The sequence below is a fragment of the Plectropomus leopardus genome, chromosome 6, assembly GCF_026936395.1.
Source record: "Plectropomus leopardus strain MGB_pleo_1.0 chromosome 6, ASM2693639v1, whole genome shotgun sequence".
In the NCBI taxonomy this organism is placed as follows: Eukaryota; Metazoa; Chordata; class Actinopteri; order Perciformes; family Serranidae; genus Plectropomus; species Plectropomus leopardus.
In genome coordinates, this window is record NC_142181.1 from 29085945 (window position 1) to 29107449 (window position 21505).

General features: G+C 39.1%; 1 protein-coding gene across 4 annotated transcripts; it reads left to right on the forward strand.

Annotated features, from left to right (window-relative positions):
• Window positions 1–3448: 3448 nt before the first annotated feature.
• Window positions 3449–21378, forward strand: LOC121943126 (high affinity cationic amino acid transporter 1-like). Of its 4 annotated transcripts, none has more exons than XM_042486546.2 (13): window positions 3449–3606; window positions 7617–7651; window positions 11113–11520; window positions 11598–11756; window positions 11850–12021; window positions 12127–12260; window positions 12341–12563; window positions 14107–14246; window positions 14885–14987; window positions 15143–15348; window positions 15444–15595; window positions 18253–18361; window positions 18457–21378. In XM_042486546.2, exons 3-13 carry the CDS (start codon window positions 11151–11153, stop codon window positions 18627–18629), a joined length of 1941 nt encoding a protein of 646 aa, XP_042342480.2. In that variant the 5' UTR covers window positions 3449–3606; window positions 7617–7651; window positions 11113–11150; the 3' UTR covers window positions 18630–21378. The 4 variants fall into 4 exon arrangements, with proteins under 4 accessions (XP_042342480.2, XP_087935290.1, XP_042342478.2 ...); XM_088079164.1 differs by lacking the exon at window positions 14107–14246 and adding an exon at window positions 14517–14653; XM_042486544.2 differs by lacking the exon at window positions 7617–7651 and having other exon boundaries at window positions 3450–3606.
• The last annotated feature ends 127 nt before the right edge of the window (window positions 21379–21505 follow it).

Here is a 21505-nt window from a genome sequence, read left to right on the forward strand (position 1 = left end):
CTTTTCGACACCCTGCACATTTTCATTCACTGGTTCCTGGGCAGCTTACTTAGTTAACAGTAGCTGCATGTTTTGAATTTTTCACTCTCTTCACTGTCAAGTATTTAGTAAAGGGAATTGCCTAAAATAATTAATTCCATACACCTCACAAAACCTGCTGTCTTTTTCCAAAAATGGCTCTCATTTACTATATAGAGTATTTATGTGCTGCCACATGGGATGGCCTGTCCAATATAATGTAGTCCAATCCAATTACCATGCAAATTTGTTCAAACAGTAGACAAAATAACAGAAACCCCTTGAGCATAATGCAACACTACCACAAACTATGACCTCAGAACTGACCTGAGTTCAATGCCCATCTGACACGCCTGCAGCAAGCTGAAAGCTTCACAATAATAGATGTTGCACTGAATTTTATTGTATTTATGTTGCTGAGTGCAACCCCTGTAGATATGACTGCCATGACATATCCCGGACATATATATGATGTGCTGTATGAGAAGATATTGTAAGTAGGCCCGAAAGCACAGAGCATATTCTGTGTTGTAACAGTTTGTCTTTTCGTCTTTCATATTGGCTCACAAGGATAAAGATGCCTAGAGGGAAGATCCTGCAGAATGCAATATTGTCAGAGTTAGAATTGGGGTTTGACATGCACAAAGAGGATGTTTTCAGAGTCTGACCCGTGAGACTGCACAAGTCAGGAAGGGATTTCACCACGCACACTGCTGCAGCTCAGATACAAAATGCCTGCAATGATAATCTGTTACTTTTCAGATAAATAATGGCTTATGTTGCGATACAAGCACATTAGAAATTAGAAATGTTAAGTTAACATAGGTCAAAGATAAAGATGGCAAACGTCATTAAATGCCATGAAAAGGGGGGTCAACACTGTGTTTGGTATTTGGAGACTTCCCTTTCTTTCAGCATGATATCAGAGTGCTCAAGCAACAGCATGCACCCCAAGTGAATTTCTGCAAAGGAATTCTGTCAAACCTCTACCTATCAGGTTTGATTAAACACGAGCATAAAAGAGTTAAACTTTCTTTAACCCATGCTGAGTCGGTTCAGCAATACATTATTAATGTCGAGAACTCTTAGAGAGGTTGGTTTTTCTTTTCATTATTCATTTGTACTTTAAGCGTGTTCACTCATACTGTACTATGAGTTGCAAAGTTCGACTTACACATAAAAGTGCTGGTTCCTTCCTCTTGTGAATATGTGAAGCAGTCAAGAAAAGCACATGTACTCTTCATTGCTGTTTTTGAACAGTTATTCTGTGGGGGCACACAGTATGGAACCTGGTGCTTTTTAGTACAGCTGTACTTTTCCAGGATGGGAAAACACTATCCTTAATAACTTTAGCCTCCTATATAATATAGTCAACGGTTTCATTTCTTGGGTTGGTTTGTTGGACATTTTCATTACAACAAATCAAAGGACTCTTGACTATATGAAAGTTAAAGTGTTGGTGTTATGTTGGAGACACAAAAGGGCTTCACAAAAGTACTAAAGAAAAAAAAGAAAAGGTATGAGCAGCATCATTTTTCAAATCATATCACTAGAGGATACAAGATGTAAATAAGATAGTTTTGAAGTCACCCCATGTCTGTGACTCTCATGTATTGCCATTACATTTAAGTCACAGAGCTAAGCATCCCATCTCCCCCAAAAATATAAAAACCCGGTGATCTTTAAAAAAACCCAGAAGGTCATTTAACAAGACTTACCGCTGTTCTGAAAAAACGGAATCCTCAAAGACTCCTTTAAACATCTAGATTTGAAAAAAAAAAAATCCATCCGCTGTAGAATAAAAAAACACGTTTAACCCATTTCTCAACTTTTGACTGTATTTCCAGTCTAGATATCTCCTTGCTCATTTTATATGAGCCATACAAAATGAGCAAAGAGTACAATATAGACAAATACAAATACACGTTGTAGAAGAGCACAAACATATGTCATTTGTGGCTACCACCTTTGTTTGGATCAGGGAAAAGTGCAGCAACTTGGGATATGGGTTAAAAAATGACACTTATCTGTGCCTTATCCTCTCAATAGAGTATTCGTATCAAAAGCTTGAGAAGGAGGGAGTCTTGTTTCTCCCAGGTCAAACTGATTTGAGTTTTTCACTTTCATTGTGATTGATATGATTGTAAAGATCACTGGTGCCTGAATCAAGCTGCCTTAGTGGCGCACTCAGGCCTCCGGGAGAGGAGGAGGGACTGTTGTCTGGCCCGGCAGAGAATGGTGTGTGCTGATATCCTTTTTGTCATTACAGTCAGTTTTTCATCTTTATGCAAAACACTGGCAGCAGCTGGATCCAATGGAGATCTTTGGGACCCTAAGTGCCACTTGTTTTCCATTGTACAAGGTAATTAAATGCATTCTCCTGGTATCTCGTGTCTATTCAGTCCTCATTAAACAGCTTGAATGAAAACCATCAATACTCAGGCTCCAAAGAACCAGAACTGGGACACACTAGTAGAAACTGCATTAATACAGAATCCTCTGATAAGTTCATGGGGTGGGAAATGATCCACAAGAAATGCACAGATACTGTATCTAACAGGAGCAAAATGCAGTGATATGTAGTGTGGGGGAGCGTGCAAGTATTTCTTATGAAGTACTTCCTTCTCTGAGTCCCACAGGAACTGCATTACTTCAAAATAACCATTTATCAAGGAGATCCACAATTGGTCCACAGGGTGAGCGGCAGTCAACCATAAATCTAGAAATGTCAGATAAGGCAGCATGTAGTGCTTCTCTTACCAATTAGGTAGTAAGCTTTGATACATGTAGTACTAAGAGTCGAAGCAAAGAAGACAATCATGAAGAAACCACAATATTCAACTCAGTTCAACAACCAGGGCCTAAAACTTACTGATCTGGATGGAAGGAATCCGTCCATCCCAGGCTGGATGGAGCTTAGTCATGACTGGTGTGGCTCCCTTTTTGTATGCTGAGCGGTCTGTAAGGATCTCCTTGCATTGATAATCCTAAATCCCGGTGTAGATTTTGGGCCTATATATCAAGAAAGCGGCTGAAATAAGAGGATCACGACACGGCACCGCTCCACAGCAGGAAACTCAGAGAATGGAGCGTAACAGCTTTGTTTCTCCACCAAATGAGACTTTTGCAACCTTACAAGCCATCCATAATCGTCCCGTGCTGATTCAACTGTTTGTGTGCAACCATGAAAGCGAGTAGCGAAAGATGTGTCAACATATGCATACTGATACAGAGCCAAAATTAAAATTAAGACATGACTACAAGGGTATGCTGCTCCTTCTGATCACCATTCAGAATGCCTCAAAGAGCACAGGAGGAACTGGAGGCGCATTTGCTTGTAAAGAGCGCCGCCTGGTGTTCAAAAGTCGTGCTTGCGGGAAAAAGGAGCAATCAAAATCTGATTCTGGTGTAACAATCGGGTGGAGTCACAGACAGCAGGGCGGATCTCATCTCTCACTGGTAGTGTGTTGCCGGACCTCCGTACGCGTGTGTGTTTGTGTGTGTGTGTGTGTGTGTGTCTTGTCCACAAACCAGCTGTCTAGCTGAAAGAGGCAGCAGCTGTTTGTCATCGGCGTCTTCTCCAACAAGGTAAGACGTTTAAAGTTTAATGTGTTGACTCTGTCTTTGGAGTTAAAGTTGTTTGGGGTGAAGTAACAGCATGGCTGCTCCTCAGCCATGCTGCAGGATCCCGTAAGGAAGCGGTGCACATGGTCAGAGTAGAGGAAGCAACCGTCGGCTGATGCAATATAACCTGAGGGCATCTGAGAAAAGCTAGCTGTTCTCTTCAAGCAGACTGTAAAGTAGTCGAGTGCGACGCGAAGACTTTAACCAATGATACACAGAATATAGAAGTTAATCAGAAGTAGTTTTGCGTGGATCTTTGCAGTTTGAAGAGCGTAAGCTGTGAGCAGCATGGGGAGAAACATTGCCTTTTATAGCGAATGGCAGTCCCACCAGGGGTGTGTGTGTGTGTGTGTGTGTGTGTGTGCGTGTGTATGTGTGTGTGAGAGAGAGAGAGAGTGCGTGAGTGAACTCATATGAACTTACACTGCAAATTATTGAGATTTCTTGCCCATTTTTCATCCGTGTTATCAAATTTTCCATGGCGTAATAACAAAGTTTAAGTTATGACCAAATGATAAAAGTGTTAATGTGGGTAGAAAATGAAGACTCAGATTAAAGATTAATCGTGCATCCTGAAAATGCATTTAATTGTTATCCTCTCTTAAATTTGCCATTTAATTTCCATATATTTGTTTAAATCGAATTCATATGCAGATCTACAAATAGGCTACAGTTTGCCTCATTTATTGTGCTATGTTTTCAAACATCTGTCTGTGTGAAACAAGTTTAGCTTCAGTCATGCAGAGTTAAAACCAAACTATATCAATGAAATACTCTCAATCGATCAAGACCATCTTTATTTTTTATCAGTTTGCATTGTCCTCAGCAAAATCAGAATATCAACAGTAAAGTTGATACATGGACCATTTAAGCTCATAGGCCAACTTTTTCACATGAATTTGAATCATTCATTTTGCTTTAAAGAGGTAACTTGATTTGACATTTTCTCTTAAAAGCGGCAGAGAGTGGTGTCGTTTGGGACGTTTTTCTATTCACAAGGAATAACCTTTAATATTTGAGTACTTGAACAGTAATGAAAATCATCAGATTCTTAAAAATATGAAGGTGTCTGCTAACAATTTATCACGTTTTCGAGCCCAACCCAAAAATTAAAGTTACAATTTTGTAAAATGTACAAGGAGTGCATTGGGTTGGGTTGGTTGGGACAGTTTGTTCTGGGCTTTAAAAAAGCTCCAAATTTGAACACAATGTCACTTATTTACTTTCTTTTTTGAGAAAAAGATAAAATTTGTCAAACTAATATGTTCACCTAAATTACTGAAGTGTGAAATTTGGCTCTCTTAAGATTCTTCATTTTAATATCAGTTCAATATGGCTACTGTAGGTTACGTGTAGTTTATAAATTTATCTAGACTGTTGACTGTTAAATTTCACACAAAAAGTCAATAACTACAATTTCAGTGTTTTAAAAAAAGCTAAATAGTTGAACTCTTCACATTTAAAATATGACCAGGAGTTGGAATGTAGGCCTATCTGAAGTTCATGCAGCAAACATTCACTCAGTGACTTCACACTTTCTTATTCAGTTAGGAAATGCCTTTGTCTTGCTTTTGCTTATGTTTTGTTCATTTGTAATAAAGTAGAAACAATAAACAGTACTGTCCCAACAGCCCCAAGGTAACTGTCCAGAAAATAGAAAAAAAGCCCAGCATTTTCTTACACGCTGTAGATTTCAAAACTGTGAATAAAACGTGAGGAATAGTCCCCTCTTGAGGTTGAAATTAAAGAGTGTGTTGCCGAGTGTTAAAATGGTAAATGTCGTAAGTATAGTTGCTGACCCCGCTCTCCTCTACTCATGTGTCCATATGTGCAAGTGTTGTTGGTCGCTGTAATGATTCCTCCTCCTGTTCATCCTGACTGGAGAGATTCTTTTCTAATATGAGTACAATGTTAAAGACAGGAACAAAATCTACAGCCCTTATTATGTGCAAAACATGCATTATGCATTTTAAAGTTTATCCAAAGTATATGAGGCTTCAGAAGTCTGAGGTAGTCGAATCACATCTTCCAAAGTTATAGTGTTTTTATTACAATAAACTTTCTTTCTGTCACTGAAGCTCAGCAAGAAAGCATTATCTGTGGAAACAAAGACAGAGGAACTTCTACAATAAAAAGACTGCTGAAATATCCTCTACAAAAACACAATCATTATTCTGTATTCCATCCAGCGTCTTTTATCAGGTCTCTAGTACTTTTTATGTTAATCCCATAAATCCCCTAAATACACAGAATTTGCTGAAACAGACTGAGAAACAGTGTTTAATCTCAGAGAAGAGTACCTTAATTAAAAGCTGACCAGAATAAAACATGCACTATACAAATCCTGTATTATACAGCTGATGTTTGAGTCTGATGTTAAATTACAAGTTTAATTTCGCAGAGGACAGTTCAGCATCCTCACTAAACTCTTTCACACCACTGGTTCTTGTAATTGTTTACATTTCAAAGCATGACACAGTGATGTGTGTCACTTATGGACATTGGCTGTTGATATCTTTGCCCCAAACATTGGTTTAAGGCTTCAACCTATTAGAAATAGTTTGAATAAGTTTGTGGCGTTACATCTTTCATCACTGCTGTTGAGAAGACAACGATACAACATTGTACAACTTTGTGGTTGTATTTTGCATTCTTCACACTTGTGTCTATATTCTCCTCCAGCTGAGTTCATTGTCAATAAATAGATAAATAACAATAATGTGCCTTATTGGGAAACAGTGACATGTTTAGGACTATTTGTGGTCTGTTGGAAACATACGAGAGACATGCTCCTCCCCAAAGATCTCAAGAGAGTCATTTATGCTTTTGTAACCTCTCTGCTAGATTATTGTAATTCTTTGTACGTGGGTGTAGATCAGCCATCACTTCATCGCCTGCGGTTGGTGCAAATTGTAGCCACCCATCTTTTAACTGGGCAAAAAAAACGAGATCACGCCGGTACGGTATTAGCATCTGTCCACTGGCCACCTGTACATTTAAGGATTGATTTTAAAATTGTATTGCTTGTTTTTAAGAGGTCTTCTGATCAGATGCTCCTGGATGTTCCCAGAAGTACACATAAAAATAGTGGTGACTGAGCCTTTGCAGCAACTGTCCCTAAGCTCTGGCACAGCTTACTCATCTGCATAAAAACTGCTCAGAACAGAGAAACCTTTAAGTCTCTGCTGAAAACTCACCTCTTCTTTGTTGGCACCTGATTGATCTGAGCATGGTCAACTGACATTGTTTTAAATGTGCTCTACAAATAAAGTTTGAATTGAATTGACATATTAGCCAACTCTGCATTAAAATTACTCTAAAAAGTAAGGAAGAAAAAAAAGCAAATTAATTCAAATGATAATTTGGGCCTTTTAGATACACAGTGTGATCACCTGCCAAATAAATTTGGATTTATTAGTTGTTTTGTGTTTTAAATTTAGGAGTATTATTACTAACACATTGCCAAACAGTGGTCACTTGTCTCACTGTGGACTCCTGTAAATTAGACACCTTCAGATGTGTGGACATAATACCAGTCACACATGTTTTGGGGATGAATGTTATTGCGTAGATGCTGTACTTTGTGTCAATGTGTCATTTTTCGATTTACGATTAAGTCACAAACTAGAGAGGAAGACACAGAATGTAAACACAAACAGTGAGGAGCCTGCAAGGTCACGTCAGCTGAGCTCTGACAGGTGGACTGTTTTTGTCGCAGCACCTGACTCTGAACCAGGGAGTCAACATCTCTCAATTCGCATCATGGATGATACTATTATTGGCTGCACTCTGTGTGTGTGTGCGTGTGTGTGTGTGTGTGTGTGTGTGTGTGTGTTCAGGCATTAAATTGCTAAGAAATTGAGATATTCAGGCCTTGTTGATTATTTATCCACCTGCCTCATGAAATAGATACTTTCAGTTTTAAGTGGTTTTGGTACATTGATTTTTTTTAAATGTCTTTTTTCTTCCACAAGGTCAAGAAACAAGATCTGGGCTCTAGTCTGTAAAGGTATGAACACATCAGCAAAACTAGGAATAGTAAAAGCTGTTGTTCCTCTTCCAGTGGCTGGTTGTTGTTGTTGTTGTTATTGTTGTTGTTGTTGTGTCCTTCATAGCTTTAATGTTACAAGGTCATTGTGGCTCTAGAGATGTCAGTAACACCTTAATCCCTGGAAAGGAAAGTTTGTTTGACTTGTGTAAGCTGTCTGTTTTATGACCACCCTCACATGGCACTTTGTTTGCTCCGTCCCCGTGTTACACCACATGGGCAGGTGGGCTTTTTGTAGTGCTGCTAAATACCCTTCACATGCCAAGTGGGAGCTGGTTGGTCTCTAAATTGGCTCTCTACTGGCGGAGCCTTTTACATTCATGCAGGGAAAACTGTAATTAAAGGCAGTCAGCAGCATTTCTCAAATTTATGTTTGGAAATAGTCAAGTTGCATAACTACATCCTTTGATAATGTTTTTTCCCTGGTGCACGTGTCTGTCCCACTGATTCACAGGTCAATGCCTGACTGAGTGCAAATAAGTAATTTAAAAATGTAATGAATCATTAACGTTATTTTACATGAAGAGAATCAATAGCAATGTCATTTTTGTAGCCAAGACTATATGTCTAAATACTAATCCAATAAAATCTGAGCCAATTTGCTCTTGATATGAGGTTCACTAAATTAAAATTGGACTCATATTTACAGTATATAAAGGTCTAGTCTGATGTGCTATTGTGACTCTGCTGTCCTCCCAATGTGTATAAACAATGTCACAGCTAAAATAAAAGGCGTTTGAAGGAGCAAAAGTATTTTGCCAAAGGCCAAATAGTGACGAGCATGTGACTAACTGCCATTCCAAATTCACCCACATGCCCCCTGTGCGCCACCAGCAGGTGCTAAGTTCGATGATTGGCTGAGAGGAGGGCTAGGTTCTATCCTGCCCACCCTCCTTTTTTAGCTCATCCACAGCATGTCACATCTTGTGCACGCTACAGTGAGCCTCCGCCATGAACCTTTCCCTGTTCTTGCCCCCCCTTTGCTTGTTCTGCGATGTAACAAATGTTTTCGCTTGTGCAACATATAAGGACACGTTTTTCATGTCCTACTTTTGTTCACATTTTTGACTTTTGTGAGAACTGTTCTGAAGTTTATAGATTTTCCTTTGGGTGGCCTCTGCATATTTGCTTAAACAAACTTCACCCAATGAAACGTCTGTCTCATTACGTCCTTGAATCTTTTCTACGTTTCAAAGAATTTTCCACACACACCACTTCCTGATATGTAGTGGAAATACCGGTCTGTGCCTCTGCATATTATCAGAGCAAGATGATGGTTATAAAACTGGAAATATTTGATTATAATTCCAGTTATATAACCAGAATCCCAGTCTTAAGTATTAATCAAAATTAAAGTTACTGTATTTCTGCTGTGAGAAGGTAAAAGAGAACAATTGAGTTGTATTTTTTCTTGTATTTATAACTTGAGTTTAATGAGTGGAGCCTGCCAGTCAGTCGGTCCTGCACGGAGGGATACGGCTGTCGTCACAGCTGCTCTGAGTGTCTTGAGGCCATGTGATGTGTCACCATTCTATTTGTGAGCCAGACACCTGAATGGTTTGTACACTAAGAGGCGTCTGTGTCACGTGTCAAACCAGCACTTGTAAACGCCTCTCTCAGCCCTATTCATCCTCAGCTGAATGTGAATGAGTCTGCAGTCGGCAACACTTTGGAGAACGTGGTTGAGTGGATTTATAAACTGAAGGAAGAGTGACTGTATCTTTGTGAAGGAGAAAGATCCTATTTTGTTTTGTATAGTGGAAGTGAGTACTCGCATGCATTATTGCTCTGTAACTGTCTCTGCTGTGCTGTTTAGGAAGAGGCTTTGAAATTGGATCTTGGATTGTCAGGATTATGCCCTGCACACTATTTCCAAAATATCACAGTGTAATTGTTTTACAGATGATGCTGTTATGAAACGTTTTGTGCACCAGGTTATCTGGCAACATCGTGGTTTAGTTGATCTTTTTTCCTGTTTTGATTTAAGATAAACAACTGTGAAATATAAAATATGTCCATTACTGCTGACCATTATCATTTGATGAGGCAAAAAAGTCAGTAACTATTTTATATCTCAAGTAGGCTCATCCACATTCGTGTTACTGCTGCCTGCACTCTAACCTGGAACAATGTATGTTGAAACAGGTAACAGCACTTAAAAAAAGGGAACAGAATATCTTTTGGAAGCTTTAATGTCTCTGTAGCTTGTGCAGTTCTGTAAACATAAGAGGTGCCTAAATAGTTTGTAGTATGAGTCACATATTGAGGGATTGTACCTGTTGTTTTTTTTACAATGCTGAATATAATATGTACTGTTTTATGTTCAATCAGAGGCTATGTTGGACATATTCAATGCTGGCATGTTATCATTAGAATTTAATGTTAGTGCGCAAATATGAAACAATAAGCATAACGAAATGAGCATGAGCAGCACTTGTGATCTGCAAATTTAAATGCACAGCATATATTTAGTAGTTTGACATTTTATTCATCTAAAACATTGTGCAAATATGAAGCTCACAGTGCTCATTGTATTCTAGTCAATGCTAATAGTTTGTTTAATTAAGTACAAGCTATAACTATTTATTGAACTAACAATGCAGACGCAGCTATTCTGCTTATTCAGGCTCTTTCCCCGTGGCTTTAATTGTAGTGTAAATACAGTATAAGTTACAAGTATGAGTAACATGAAAAGTAACATATTTGCAATTGTTTGTGCATCCTGTTATTCAAAAAATGTCTGCTTTTTAATTAGAATGATATGGCACAAAGACTTTTGGGATTATTGTCATTGTGCACAGATGAATAGCTCTATACTTAAAGTGCTATTTTCTTTCAAGGTGAAGTTGGTAGATGGTACATTTGCATGCATGCATTACATTAATGAAAACTGCAAGTAATATGAAAAACTCAAAGGTGTCTATATCTAAGATCATTTCCTGTGAGTGAGCAGTTTGCTGTGTCATCTGCAACTCCTGTTGATCAGAGACTTTTTAAGGCTGTAAGAATGAAGTGAATGAAGTTGTAAGTTTGTTTATTAAATTGGGGTAATGTTCACCATGATGCAGAATACTGTACACCAATAGCAATGTCAGTAATGTTCTCATGTTATCTTGTGACATCGTGGAAATCCTCATAGCAACAGCCTCCATCACTGATCATTAAATACAAGTTTGAGCAGAGGAATTTGGGGGTGTCTTTATTGCAAGTGCCAGTGGGGGAAAAAAGAGCACAACAAAATATCTGCAATCATAGTATATGGGTATTGATCAGCTAAGCTCTTATCAAAGTCAGAAGCACAAGGATCAAAGAGTTACTTGATCTGAGACTGGAGTGGCACCATAGTTTCTTGTTCTTTTCTGTTGTCTGTTGATATGTAGCCATTTCAGTGCTCCGTCATTTCTGTCTTCTTTTATGAACAGGTAAATAATCTTCTGTCGAGCTTCAGGTGCCAGCCAGGATGATTCTGGCAACATTAAAAGGCATTGGGAAGCAGCTCCTGCGGGTGAAGGTTGTGGACTGTAACACAGAGGACTCCCGCTTGTCTCGATGCCTCAACACGTTTGACCTGGTGGCCCTGGGCGTCGGCAGTACGCTGGGTGCTGGAGTCTACGTGCTTGCTGGCGCTGTGGCCCGGGACAGCGCTGGACCCGCCATCGTCCTCTCCTTCCTCATCGCTGCCCTCGCCTCCGTCCTGGCTGGTCTGTGCTATGCCGAGTTCGGAGCCCGTGTCCCCAAAACTGGCTCAGCTTACCTCTATAGCTATGTGACCGTTGGAGAACTGTGGGCCTTTATCACAGGCTGGAACCTCATACTCTCTTATGTCATTGGTGAGACACGGTAAATAATAAGAAAAGGTTGCTACACTACTTATCATTGGATTCATATTAATACTTTCTCCACACAGGAACTTCAAGTGTGGCCAGAGCATGGAGCGCAACCTTTGATGAGCTGATTGGGAGACACATTGAGATATTCTGCAGACGCTACATGACCATGAATGCCCCAGGCATCCTGGCTGAGTATCCAGACATATTTGCTGTCTTCATCATAATCACCCTGACAGGTGAGGAGGCGCGATTCATCTCTCTCACATGTTTGATCTTTTTGACATTGTAGGCTTTCATTTTTCTCATTGTCATTTTTCAACTCCTTGCAGGGCTGCTTGCATTTGGAGTAAAGGAGTCAGCCTTGGTAAATAAAGTGTTCACCTGCATCAATGTACTGGTGCTGCTGTTTATGATCATATCTGGCCTGGTCAAAGGAACCCTAAAAAACTGGAACTTGAACCCTGAAGAAATCCTCAATAGCACCAGCAACTCTAGCCTCAAGTGGGTAAAATGAAGAGCTTATTCCCAAAATGCATAATGTGCCTAATGATATGCTTGTGTATTCTGTTTTAAGATAAGCAACTGTTGTGTTTCTATTGCTTTCAGTGTGTCTGATTCCTTACCGACAGAAGAAAGTCTTGGTGACGGCGGCTTTATGCCTTTTGGCATGACTGGAGTTCTCTCGGGTGCCGCCACCTGTTTTTACGCCTTCGTAGGGTTTGACTGCATTGCCACTACAGGTAAGAGGAAATACATTAAATCAAAAAGCAACACATTTGATCTCCATCGTCTCTCATCTCCAGTTGTGTTTCCTCCCCAGGAGAAGAAGTGAAGAATCCTCAGAGGGCCATTCCTATCGGGATCGTGGCCTCGCTCCTTATTTGTTTTGTGGCATACTTCGGTGTGTCCGCAGCCCTCACTATGATGATGCCTTACTATCTGTTGGACAAGAACAGCCCACTGCCAGTGGCCTTTAAGTATGTGGGCTGGGAGGGAGCCACTTATGCAGTGGCCATTGGCTCTTTATGTGCCCTGTCGACCAGGTAAGAGGCTCTCCTGCCTCTCAGCATGAGAACTCAAAGAGGACCTGTAAATGTTTGCATCCTTTTTGAGGGATGAATAGTTTATGTCCAATACACTAACTTTAGAATTTTTATATTATCTTTTTTTAAATTCAATACTTAAAGTGAACTAGTTTAAAACTTTAAAAACACTTACTTTGCAGTTTAAAAGACTCTGGATTGAATCCAGAGAGAGTGACTTTGGTGATTACTTCATTGAAGGTTCCACATTATGCTCATTTTCAGGTTCATGCTTGTATTTGGTGTTTCTATGAGAACATGTTAACATGCTATGTAAACGCTCTGTGTTCAAAAAACACTATTATTAGTGAACAGTTTCTTAATAACGATTGTGTGCATTTCACCTATACCTAATATGTAATAAAGAAAAGACATGTAAAAATGTCTTTTTACAATATGGGACCTTTAATGAAGGTTATGAAACATGTGCATGTACAAAGTTATGAAACATACTTAAAGATGCCTTGTGGAGTTTTCATAGAAAGCAAACAAAGTCCTGTTTACCTTCAGTATTTGTCATCGAAACCCATGCTGAAGGTCTAACAAAAGTGTTGAATACACTGCAGCAGTTTGTCAGTGCCTTGCTGTGTTTCTTGATGTGTGTAACAAACTGGCTCAGTGAATGTGACAAGGAGGGAGTCCACACAAGAGATTTAGTAAAAACAATGATAATTTATTAACTAAGACATATGAAAATGAACAAACCACCCAAACCAACATTGCAAGGTGGATGTCTGCTGTGGGAAGGGAGAGAACGAGTCAACACCTAAGCCAGTATTTACAGCCTGAGAAGGCCCAGGTGAGCGTGATCAGGCTGACGACGCTCCCATGTCAGCAAGGTGCCTGGTGACGCTGTCAGCCTCCAAGACAGAGTGAGGGGCCTAACAGTGTGTCAGCTCTACCTGTAGATCAGTGGAAAAGTGTCAAACCAATGGCAGGAGTACAAATTGTTTTGTACTTTTCGGGTCTAATAGAATTATGTTTTGTGGATATTTTTTGCATGGGTGTTACGTTTTTATTGTTTTATAGTAGATTGTAAGCAGAGAATATTAACTTATTATTAAATAGCAAGGAAATTTGCAAAATTCATCATTAGATGGTCAACTACATGAGTGTTCTTCATTCTGCTGCTGAAGCACAAAGTAGCTTTATGCTATTTGCTTTTGGTAAAACATGAGCCACGAAAATAGGACCTTCTTTACTTGTAGAGTTCATGTTTGTTGCTTTTTTTCTGACCAGAGAACTTAAATGTGCTTATGTCGTAATTACGACTGTACAGCTGAGAAGTACAATATTTTCCAAGGAGCATGTGATGGCAGCATTAATTTTAGGGGCAGTTTTCGTGGTTTTGGCCACTTCGTTCTAGTTATAGGAAATGTTAATGCTACAGCAAACAATACTGTAAATGTGTGCTTTCAACATTGTGGTATCAGTCCCCTGTTATATTTTCTAACTGTGTGCATTCACTTGCACGGCATGCTTTTCTCTCTCTCTCCCATACTAGCTTACTAGGCTCCATGTTCCCAATGCCCAGAGTGATCTGGGCCATGGCAGAAGATGGCCTGCTCTTCAAATGTTTGGCCAAAATCAGCCCACGAACCAAAACCCCTCTAACAGCTACCGTAACATCTGGTGTTGTGGCAGGTGAGGTCATGACCTAAACCTACTAACTGGTTCCTATCACCCTTTAACCCTACGGGATGCTCTTGGTACCCATGGCCTCAACACGAGCGCTTGATGAAAATCAACATGGTCACACAGCATAAAGGTGCTGCTGCAGATGTGACATCCTGTGTTATTTATCAGGATGTCGGGCTGCTGTTAAGGCCCTGTGTGAAGCCAGGTTCCCAAACATTTCTAAAAGTTAAAACTCTCTGCCTCCTCCTCCTCCATCTTCTTTCATCCTTGGCCTAGTCTCCTTGGCTCCATGTTTCCGCTCCCACGCATTATCTTTTCTATGGCTCGCGATGGTCTGCTCTTCTCGTTTCTGGCACGTGTCAGCGAGAGGAAGACGCCCACCATCTCCACCTTGGTGGCTGGGTTTATGTCTGGTAGGTAACTACGATGAGGCCAAAGGCAACAATGCCCTCTACAGGAAGGAGGATGTTGGTAAATTCATATAAAGTTGCAAATAAATGGAGCTATACAGTTTGAAAATGTATATAAATGATGTAAAAATTACAATATCTGCATTATATTGTGCCAAATGTGCTTTTTTTTCTTTTTTAAAGAAGTCTCTCATCTTGCTGATTTTGAGTATTTGTCTCTTTTGTGTCCTGCAGCTGTAATGGCTTTCCTGTTTGACTTGAAAGACCTGGTTGACCTCATGTCCATTGGCACTTTGCTGGCCTACACTCTGGTGGCTGCCTGTGTGCTGGTCCTCAGGTAGTCCTCACCTCTCACTTTACACATGCAGTTTAGGGTGGACAGGAGCCCAGAGGCTAAAATACACAATATTTGTGCATCCTTTAACTGGGAAGGGAATCCCCAGTCAGGCAGGTCAGTTTTGTAGTTTCTAAGTCTTTTTTTGTCTTCTGAAGGTACCAGCCTGCACAGCCCAGTGCGGCCTATGAGATGGCAAACACTAATGATGAACCGGAAATGGCTGAGGCGGATAATGAAGGGAACATTGACATACTACCACACCAGGAGGATCGCTGCACCATCAAGAACCTTCTTTTCCCTGCAAACGCAGATCCATCACCTCTGTCTGGGTTTGTCGTCAACATTTGCACCAGCGTCCTCGGTGAGAAAAAGCCCACAGAAAACTGGAAAAATAATTTACCTTGTTAGTGGTTCAGCAAATCATCTGATGAACCCTCTTTAATGTCTTCCCGCCAGGTGTTTTGGTGTGTGTCTTCAGTGTTGTAGCTGTTCAAGGAGGGCTGGCATCCTGGTCAGTGCCTATCCTCTGTGTTATCATGGTGGTCTGTCTGATTTTCACCTTCATTGTGTGGAGACAGCCGCAGAGCAAGGCCAAGCTTGCCTTCAAGGTACGCTGTGTTCTTTTGCCAGAGAGTATTCTCACACTATTTTATAGTCACACATGCAAGATGACTTTGTCAGAGTGTGATAAGCATGATGTGTAAATTCCTCTGCAAAACTCAATAAACCCCCTCTATACACAGTTCATTGAAAACAAAAACCTTGTTAAAACAGGTTTAATTGTAGTTGAATTGCTGTAAATGCACTGAACAGAGCAAACATTAACAAAGCAAACAGTGAAAAGATGAGGATTTGCTCTTTAAACTTTACTTTTGCTCATAACCTGCTAAATGACTATGTATCTTTCAGTCCAAGAAATACCAAATAAGTGTACTTAACATTTTGCCAACTATTTACGAAGCACTCCATGGGTTTTCAAATTGACTGCAATCTCTTCAGTTCAGGATCTTATTAAAATCAACTCACAGAGACCTGAAACTTACTTGAATGTAAATGCAAGGTAATGCAGTCAGACTTGCTGCAACTACACTACCGTTCAAAAGTTTGGGGTCACTTAGAAATTTCCTTATTTTTGAAAGAAAAGCACTGTTTTTTTCAATGAAGATAACTTTAAACTAATCAGAAATACACTCTATACATTGCTAATGTGGTAAATGACTATTCTAGCTGCAAATGTCTGGTTTTTGGTGCAATATCTACATGGGTGTATAGAGGCCCATTTCCAGCAACTATCACTCCAGAGTTCTAATGGTACAATGTGTTTGCTCATTGCGTCAGAAGGCTAATGGATGATTAGAAAACCCTTCTGCAATCATCTTAGCACAGCTGAAAACAGTTTAGCTGGTTAGAGAAGCTATAAAACTGACCTTCCTTTGAGCAGGTTGAGTATCTGGAGCATCACATTTGTGGGGTCGATTAAACGCTCAAAATGGCCAGAAAAAGAGAACTTTCATGTGAAACTAGACAGTCTATTCTTGTTCTTAGAAATGAAGGCTATTCCATGCGAGAAATTGCCAAGAAACTGAAGATTTCCTACAATGGTGTGTACTACTCCCTTCAGAGAACGTCACAAACAGGCTCTAACCAGAGTAGAAAGAGAAGTGGGAGGCCCCGCTGCACAACTGAGCAAGAAGATAAGTACATTAGAGTCTCTAGTTTGAGAAATAGACGCCTCACAGGTCCTCAACTGGCAGCTTCATTAAATAGTACCCGCAAAACGCCAGTGTCAACATCTACAGTGAAGAGGCGACTCCATGATGCTGGCCTTCAGGGCAGAGTGGCAAAGAAAAAGCCATATCTGAGACTGGCCAATAAAAGAAAAAGATTAATATGGGCAAAAGAACACAGACATTGGACAGAGGAAGATTGGAAAAAAATGTTATGGACAGACGAATCGAAGTTTGAGGTGTTTGGATCACACAGAAGAACATTTGTGAGACGCAGAACAACTGAAAAGATGCTGGAAGAGTGCGTGACGCCATCTGTCAAGCATGGTGGGGGTAACGTGATGGTCTGGGGTTACTTTGGTGCTGGTAAGGTGGGAGATTTGTTCAGGGTAAAAGGGATTTTGAATAAGGAAGGCTATCACTCCATTTTGCAACGCCATGCCATACCCTATGGACAGTGCTTGATTGGAGTCAATTTCATCCTACAACAGGACAATGACCCAAAGCACACCTCCAAATTGTGCAAGAACTATTTAGAGAAGAAACAGGCAGCTGCTATTCTATCTGTAATGGAGAGGCCAGGGCAGTCACCTGATCTAAACCCCATTGAGCTGTTGTGGGAGCAGCTTGACCGTGCGGTACGCAAGAAGTGCCCATCCAGCCAATCCAACTTGTGGGAGGCGCTTCTAGAAGCGTGGGGTGAAATTTCTCCAGATTACCTCAACAAATTAACAGCTAGAATGCCAAAGGTCTGCAATGCTGTAACTGCTGCAAATGGAGGATTCTTTGACGGAAGCAAAGTTTGAAGGAAAAAATTATTATTTCAAATACAAATCATTTTTTCTAACCTTGTCAATGTCTTGACTATATTTTCTATTCATTTTACAACTCATGGTGGTAAATAAAAGTGACTTTTCATGGAAAACACAAAATTGTCCCGGTGACCCCAAACTTTTGAACGGTAGTGTACATTAAAATATTTCCATGCTGTAGTGAAATGAATGGAATCCAATGGCTGCCTGGAAAATATGAAATAATTAAAGATTTAAAGCAGGTTTTTGAAATTGGTTTGGCAGTCCAATAACTGATGGAATATAACTATATATATATATATATATATATATATAAATAATATAATGTTTGGCCAATATGTTTCAATAGTATTGAAACTGTTATGGGCAGGTGCTGCACAATATTTTAACATTAGCTAAATGATGTAGAGAAATGTTTATTTTACTTTATATCTACATACTGTTTGCCAAAAACATGTAGAACCATTGGAAATATCAATTAAGGTTGTTGAACTATCATTCATATAGAATTGTTTTATATGCAAAATGACAGCACCTTTTATTAAAAGTCTTAATGCTCTCAACCGTATTTACAGTGATGTTTAGAGCATATTTTCAGGGTTTATTCTGCAACATTGCCTCATCCATTTTTCATGAAGTCCATATCACCCATAACTACATGCTTTTGAGTGTATCTTTTCTCAGTATTGAAGGTTGTAATGTTTAATACGTACTCTCTCCTCACAGGTCCCCTTGCTGCCCTTTGTCCCAGTCATCAGTATGTTCATCAACGTCTATCTGATGATGCAGCTCGACAGAGGAACCTGGATGCGCTTTGCCATCTGGATGGTTTTAGGTACTTTGGATTATGGACCATCAATATCAAATATTATCTCTGTTGTACTTGTGTGGGGAGAATGAATGAATGTCTTAACCTCAATGTTTTCACAGGTTTCTTTATCTACTTTGGCTATGGTATTCGCAACAGTGCAGAGGCAGTGTTGACCACATCCAGTGCCTACACACCAGCCTGCACAATAACCGGAGAGCCCATGGCCCCAGAGAAGGAAGCCTTCCTACACAACACACAAGACGCAGGCGGAGACGACGATGAAGATTGCTGAGGAAGTAGGAGGTTCACGAAATCCACTCGAGCTCTGTTTTGTTAAAGTCTCCAAAATAGCTGCTAATACAGGAGACTTATTTATGCACTCGTCCAATCAGAGCGTTGAGTTGTTTGCCCAAAATTATAGATGAAAGGATAATAGATAAAAAGGATCATTAGATGTGATGGCTGAGTAAAATCTTCATAAAAACAAAATTTAAATGCATCTAAAAAACATTTCTTTTATTTTTTTTAATATTTTTTTTATTTTTTAGCTAGAAAGTAAATTGTGTATGTTTTGCTCTTTGATGTGATACATTTCACTAATTCTGTGAATCCAAAGGCAAAGCACAAGTAGTTTTTTTTTTTTTTTTTAAAAAAAGCATCAATAGTACATATAAATCTATTGTTAAACCTTATTTTGGTTTTTCAGTTCACACTTAATCAGAATAATGAGCCTCAATCTTTTTTCTTTTTTTATAGAAACATATTTGAACTGAACTTCAGTGTTTGTTACTGCCTTTCTAGCTTGAAATCGTCCAACATTTTATGTGTTGGTTGTTTGCAGAAAAGAAATTAGGAATTACAAAAGAAGTTTTTGAAAAAATGAATGAGGCTCTTCTATTTCTTGATTTTTTTAAAAATCTTTTTAAGTAAATTTGCATCTGACAGATTTCCTGGTTGTCATTCGTCTTTCTGCATTAGAGGCACAGTGCAGGCTACTGTGTATGAATCCCATGGGAGGTTATTTTTTAAATCCACATCCTTTTATTCCACACCTTAATTCATTACATTAATTTAAAAATGGCAAATATTTCCTCTCACATTCAGCATTGAATGTCACCAATCTTCAGTGCCCTCTTGTTGTGTTGAAAGTTTACCTCAAAGGTACAACTTTGAATGTTTTGCTCCTGAGAAAATGTACTGTACGGAAAGCAAAACTCTGTACGTGTGTACATGTGCAGTATATGTCAGAATAATCTGGTACAGTACTTTGTCATCAGTATATCTCATTGTGAATGTGTTTGTCTTCTAGCTTTCCTCACAGCACACAGAGATCAAATGCAGCAGTGTTGTCCCCATCAGGAAACTTCTGTTTTATTAAAAGCCAAGGTTAAAAAGCTGCTAATGCGAACTTGAATTATCACACACTACAGAGGATGTATTTTAAGTGCCTATTTCCCAAATGAATGTTACACCTTTGAGGCATGATAATGCTTTATTACCAGCTAGAATTGTGAAATATATATATATATATATATATATATATATATATATATATATATATATATATATATATATATATATATATATATATATATATATAGTCTGTATATATTGTAAACTATGGATTTTTAAAAGCACACAGTTATAATATATAATAGAAAATTCACCTCAGTGAACCATTTTCACTTTTTAGTTTACATACATCTGAATGGGATGGTGCACCATCACTTGGTGATATTGAACACCTGCACTTTCCATAGTGATACAACTAATTTTAGTCTGACTCGCCAAAAGCTAACTCTCATACCTTATATTTAGAATCTTACTGCACTGACAGTATCAATGTACCTGGAGCAGTAATATATCTGAAACTGCCTCTGCCAGTCAGACATTATTTAATCTTTATTGAAAGGAAAGCTGATTGTTAGTGTCTGCAGATTCCCAGGGCAGCTAAAGTCTGAATGCGACATATTGAGGTGTGTGTGTGTGTGTGTGTGTGTGTGTGTGTGTGTGTGTGTGCGCGCGCGTGTGCGTGTGCGTGCATGCGTGTGCGCGCGTGCGTGTGTGTGTATGTTTACTAAGGGCTGAAAATGCAACGAGGTGAAAATGGTCCCTTTTTTAAATGAACACTAGGATGAAATGTCTTCCCTTTTTTGCTATTTATGCGCCGGAGAGAGAAATGATTGTAACATGAAGCCAAATTCAGTTGGATTTAATTGGATTAAATGTCAAAACAATGTCACTATTTATTGAGAGTTGCTGTCAATGTTTAGATAGCCTGAGAATTTAAAACACAAGAAATCTTTGTAAATAAACATGGTGTGTGGGACGTTGTTGCATTTTAAGATTGATTAAGTTTTGCTAAAGAAGGTTACTGTTTTCTGTCAGCAACTAGCCTTTATTTAAACTGACGGATGTTCGAATCAGCACAGCATTATCACATGGACATTCTAATGTCACTACATGCAACATTACCTGTTTTTCCACCATTTGGTGTTTGTTTTTTCTTTTGTAAACACAGTTTTGATCTTGCTTTTGAGTTATTGCCAGTATATCATCATTTGCCTGTTTGTCATAACACTGCACAGCTTCAACCCATACAGTCTTTTTTTGCAAGCATTATGTTAACTTAATCATTACACAAACGGTGTCTACACTTTTGTAGCTATTTACAGTAAATAGTCGGGAGACATTCATTAGGGGAATATCAACTCGCGTTTGAGTTTAATGTTATACATTAAGACATTTTTCTGTCCTTTTGTTATGGGTGCTTTTGTTACATTAAAACTCGTGCGAGGCTTCATTTACGGTTTAATTTTTTTGTCCTTGCCGCAGTCTGTTTTATGTAAAAAATTGCATGCTGCACTATTTCAAACCTTTGAAGCTTGAAAAAAAAAATAGATTTAATGGTAGTACTGCTAAGTTATAAATGTGTTAACAGTATATCAGATAGGTGAAGGTCAGCTGTTCAGCATTGTTGTCTTGATACTGGTTGTGGTTTGTATAGTTACTGCTGTAAATAAATGGTTCTGAAAGTTAAAGCCACACACTTTGTCTTTGATTTAAAAAGAATTAAATAGCTGGACACATCACACCAAAATGTTATATAAATGCTAACTTTGTTACTTGAGAGGTATTTTTCCTGTTTTCTGTTTGTTTGTTTGTTTG

What these genes read in the sequence shown, in the direction of transcription:
- LOC121943126 (XM_042486546.2), top strand. Translation starts at nt 11,151, where the DNA reads ATGATTCTGGCAACATTAAAAGGCATTGGGAAGCAGCTCCTGCGGGTG. An exon ending in CATCATAATCACCCTGACAG is followed by an intron (nt 11,757 to 11,849) that starts GTGAGGAGGCGC and finishes AACTCCTTGCAG; the next exon opens with GGCTGCTTGCATTTGGAGTA. An exon ending in GCCTGTGTGCTGGTCCTCAG is followed by an intron (nt 14,988 to 15,142) that starts GTAGTCCTCACC and finishes TGTCTTCTGAAG; the next exon opens with GTACCAGCCTGCACAGCCCA.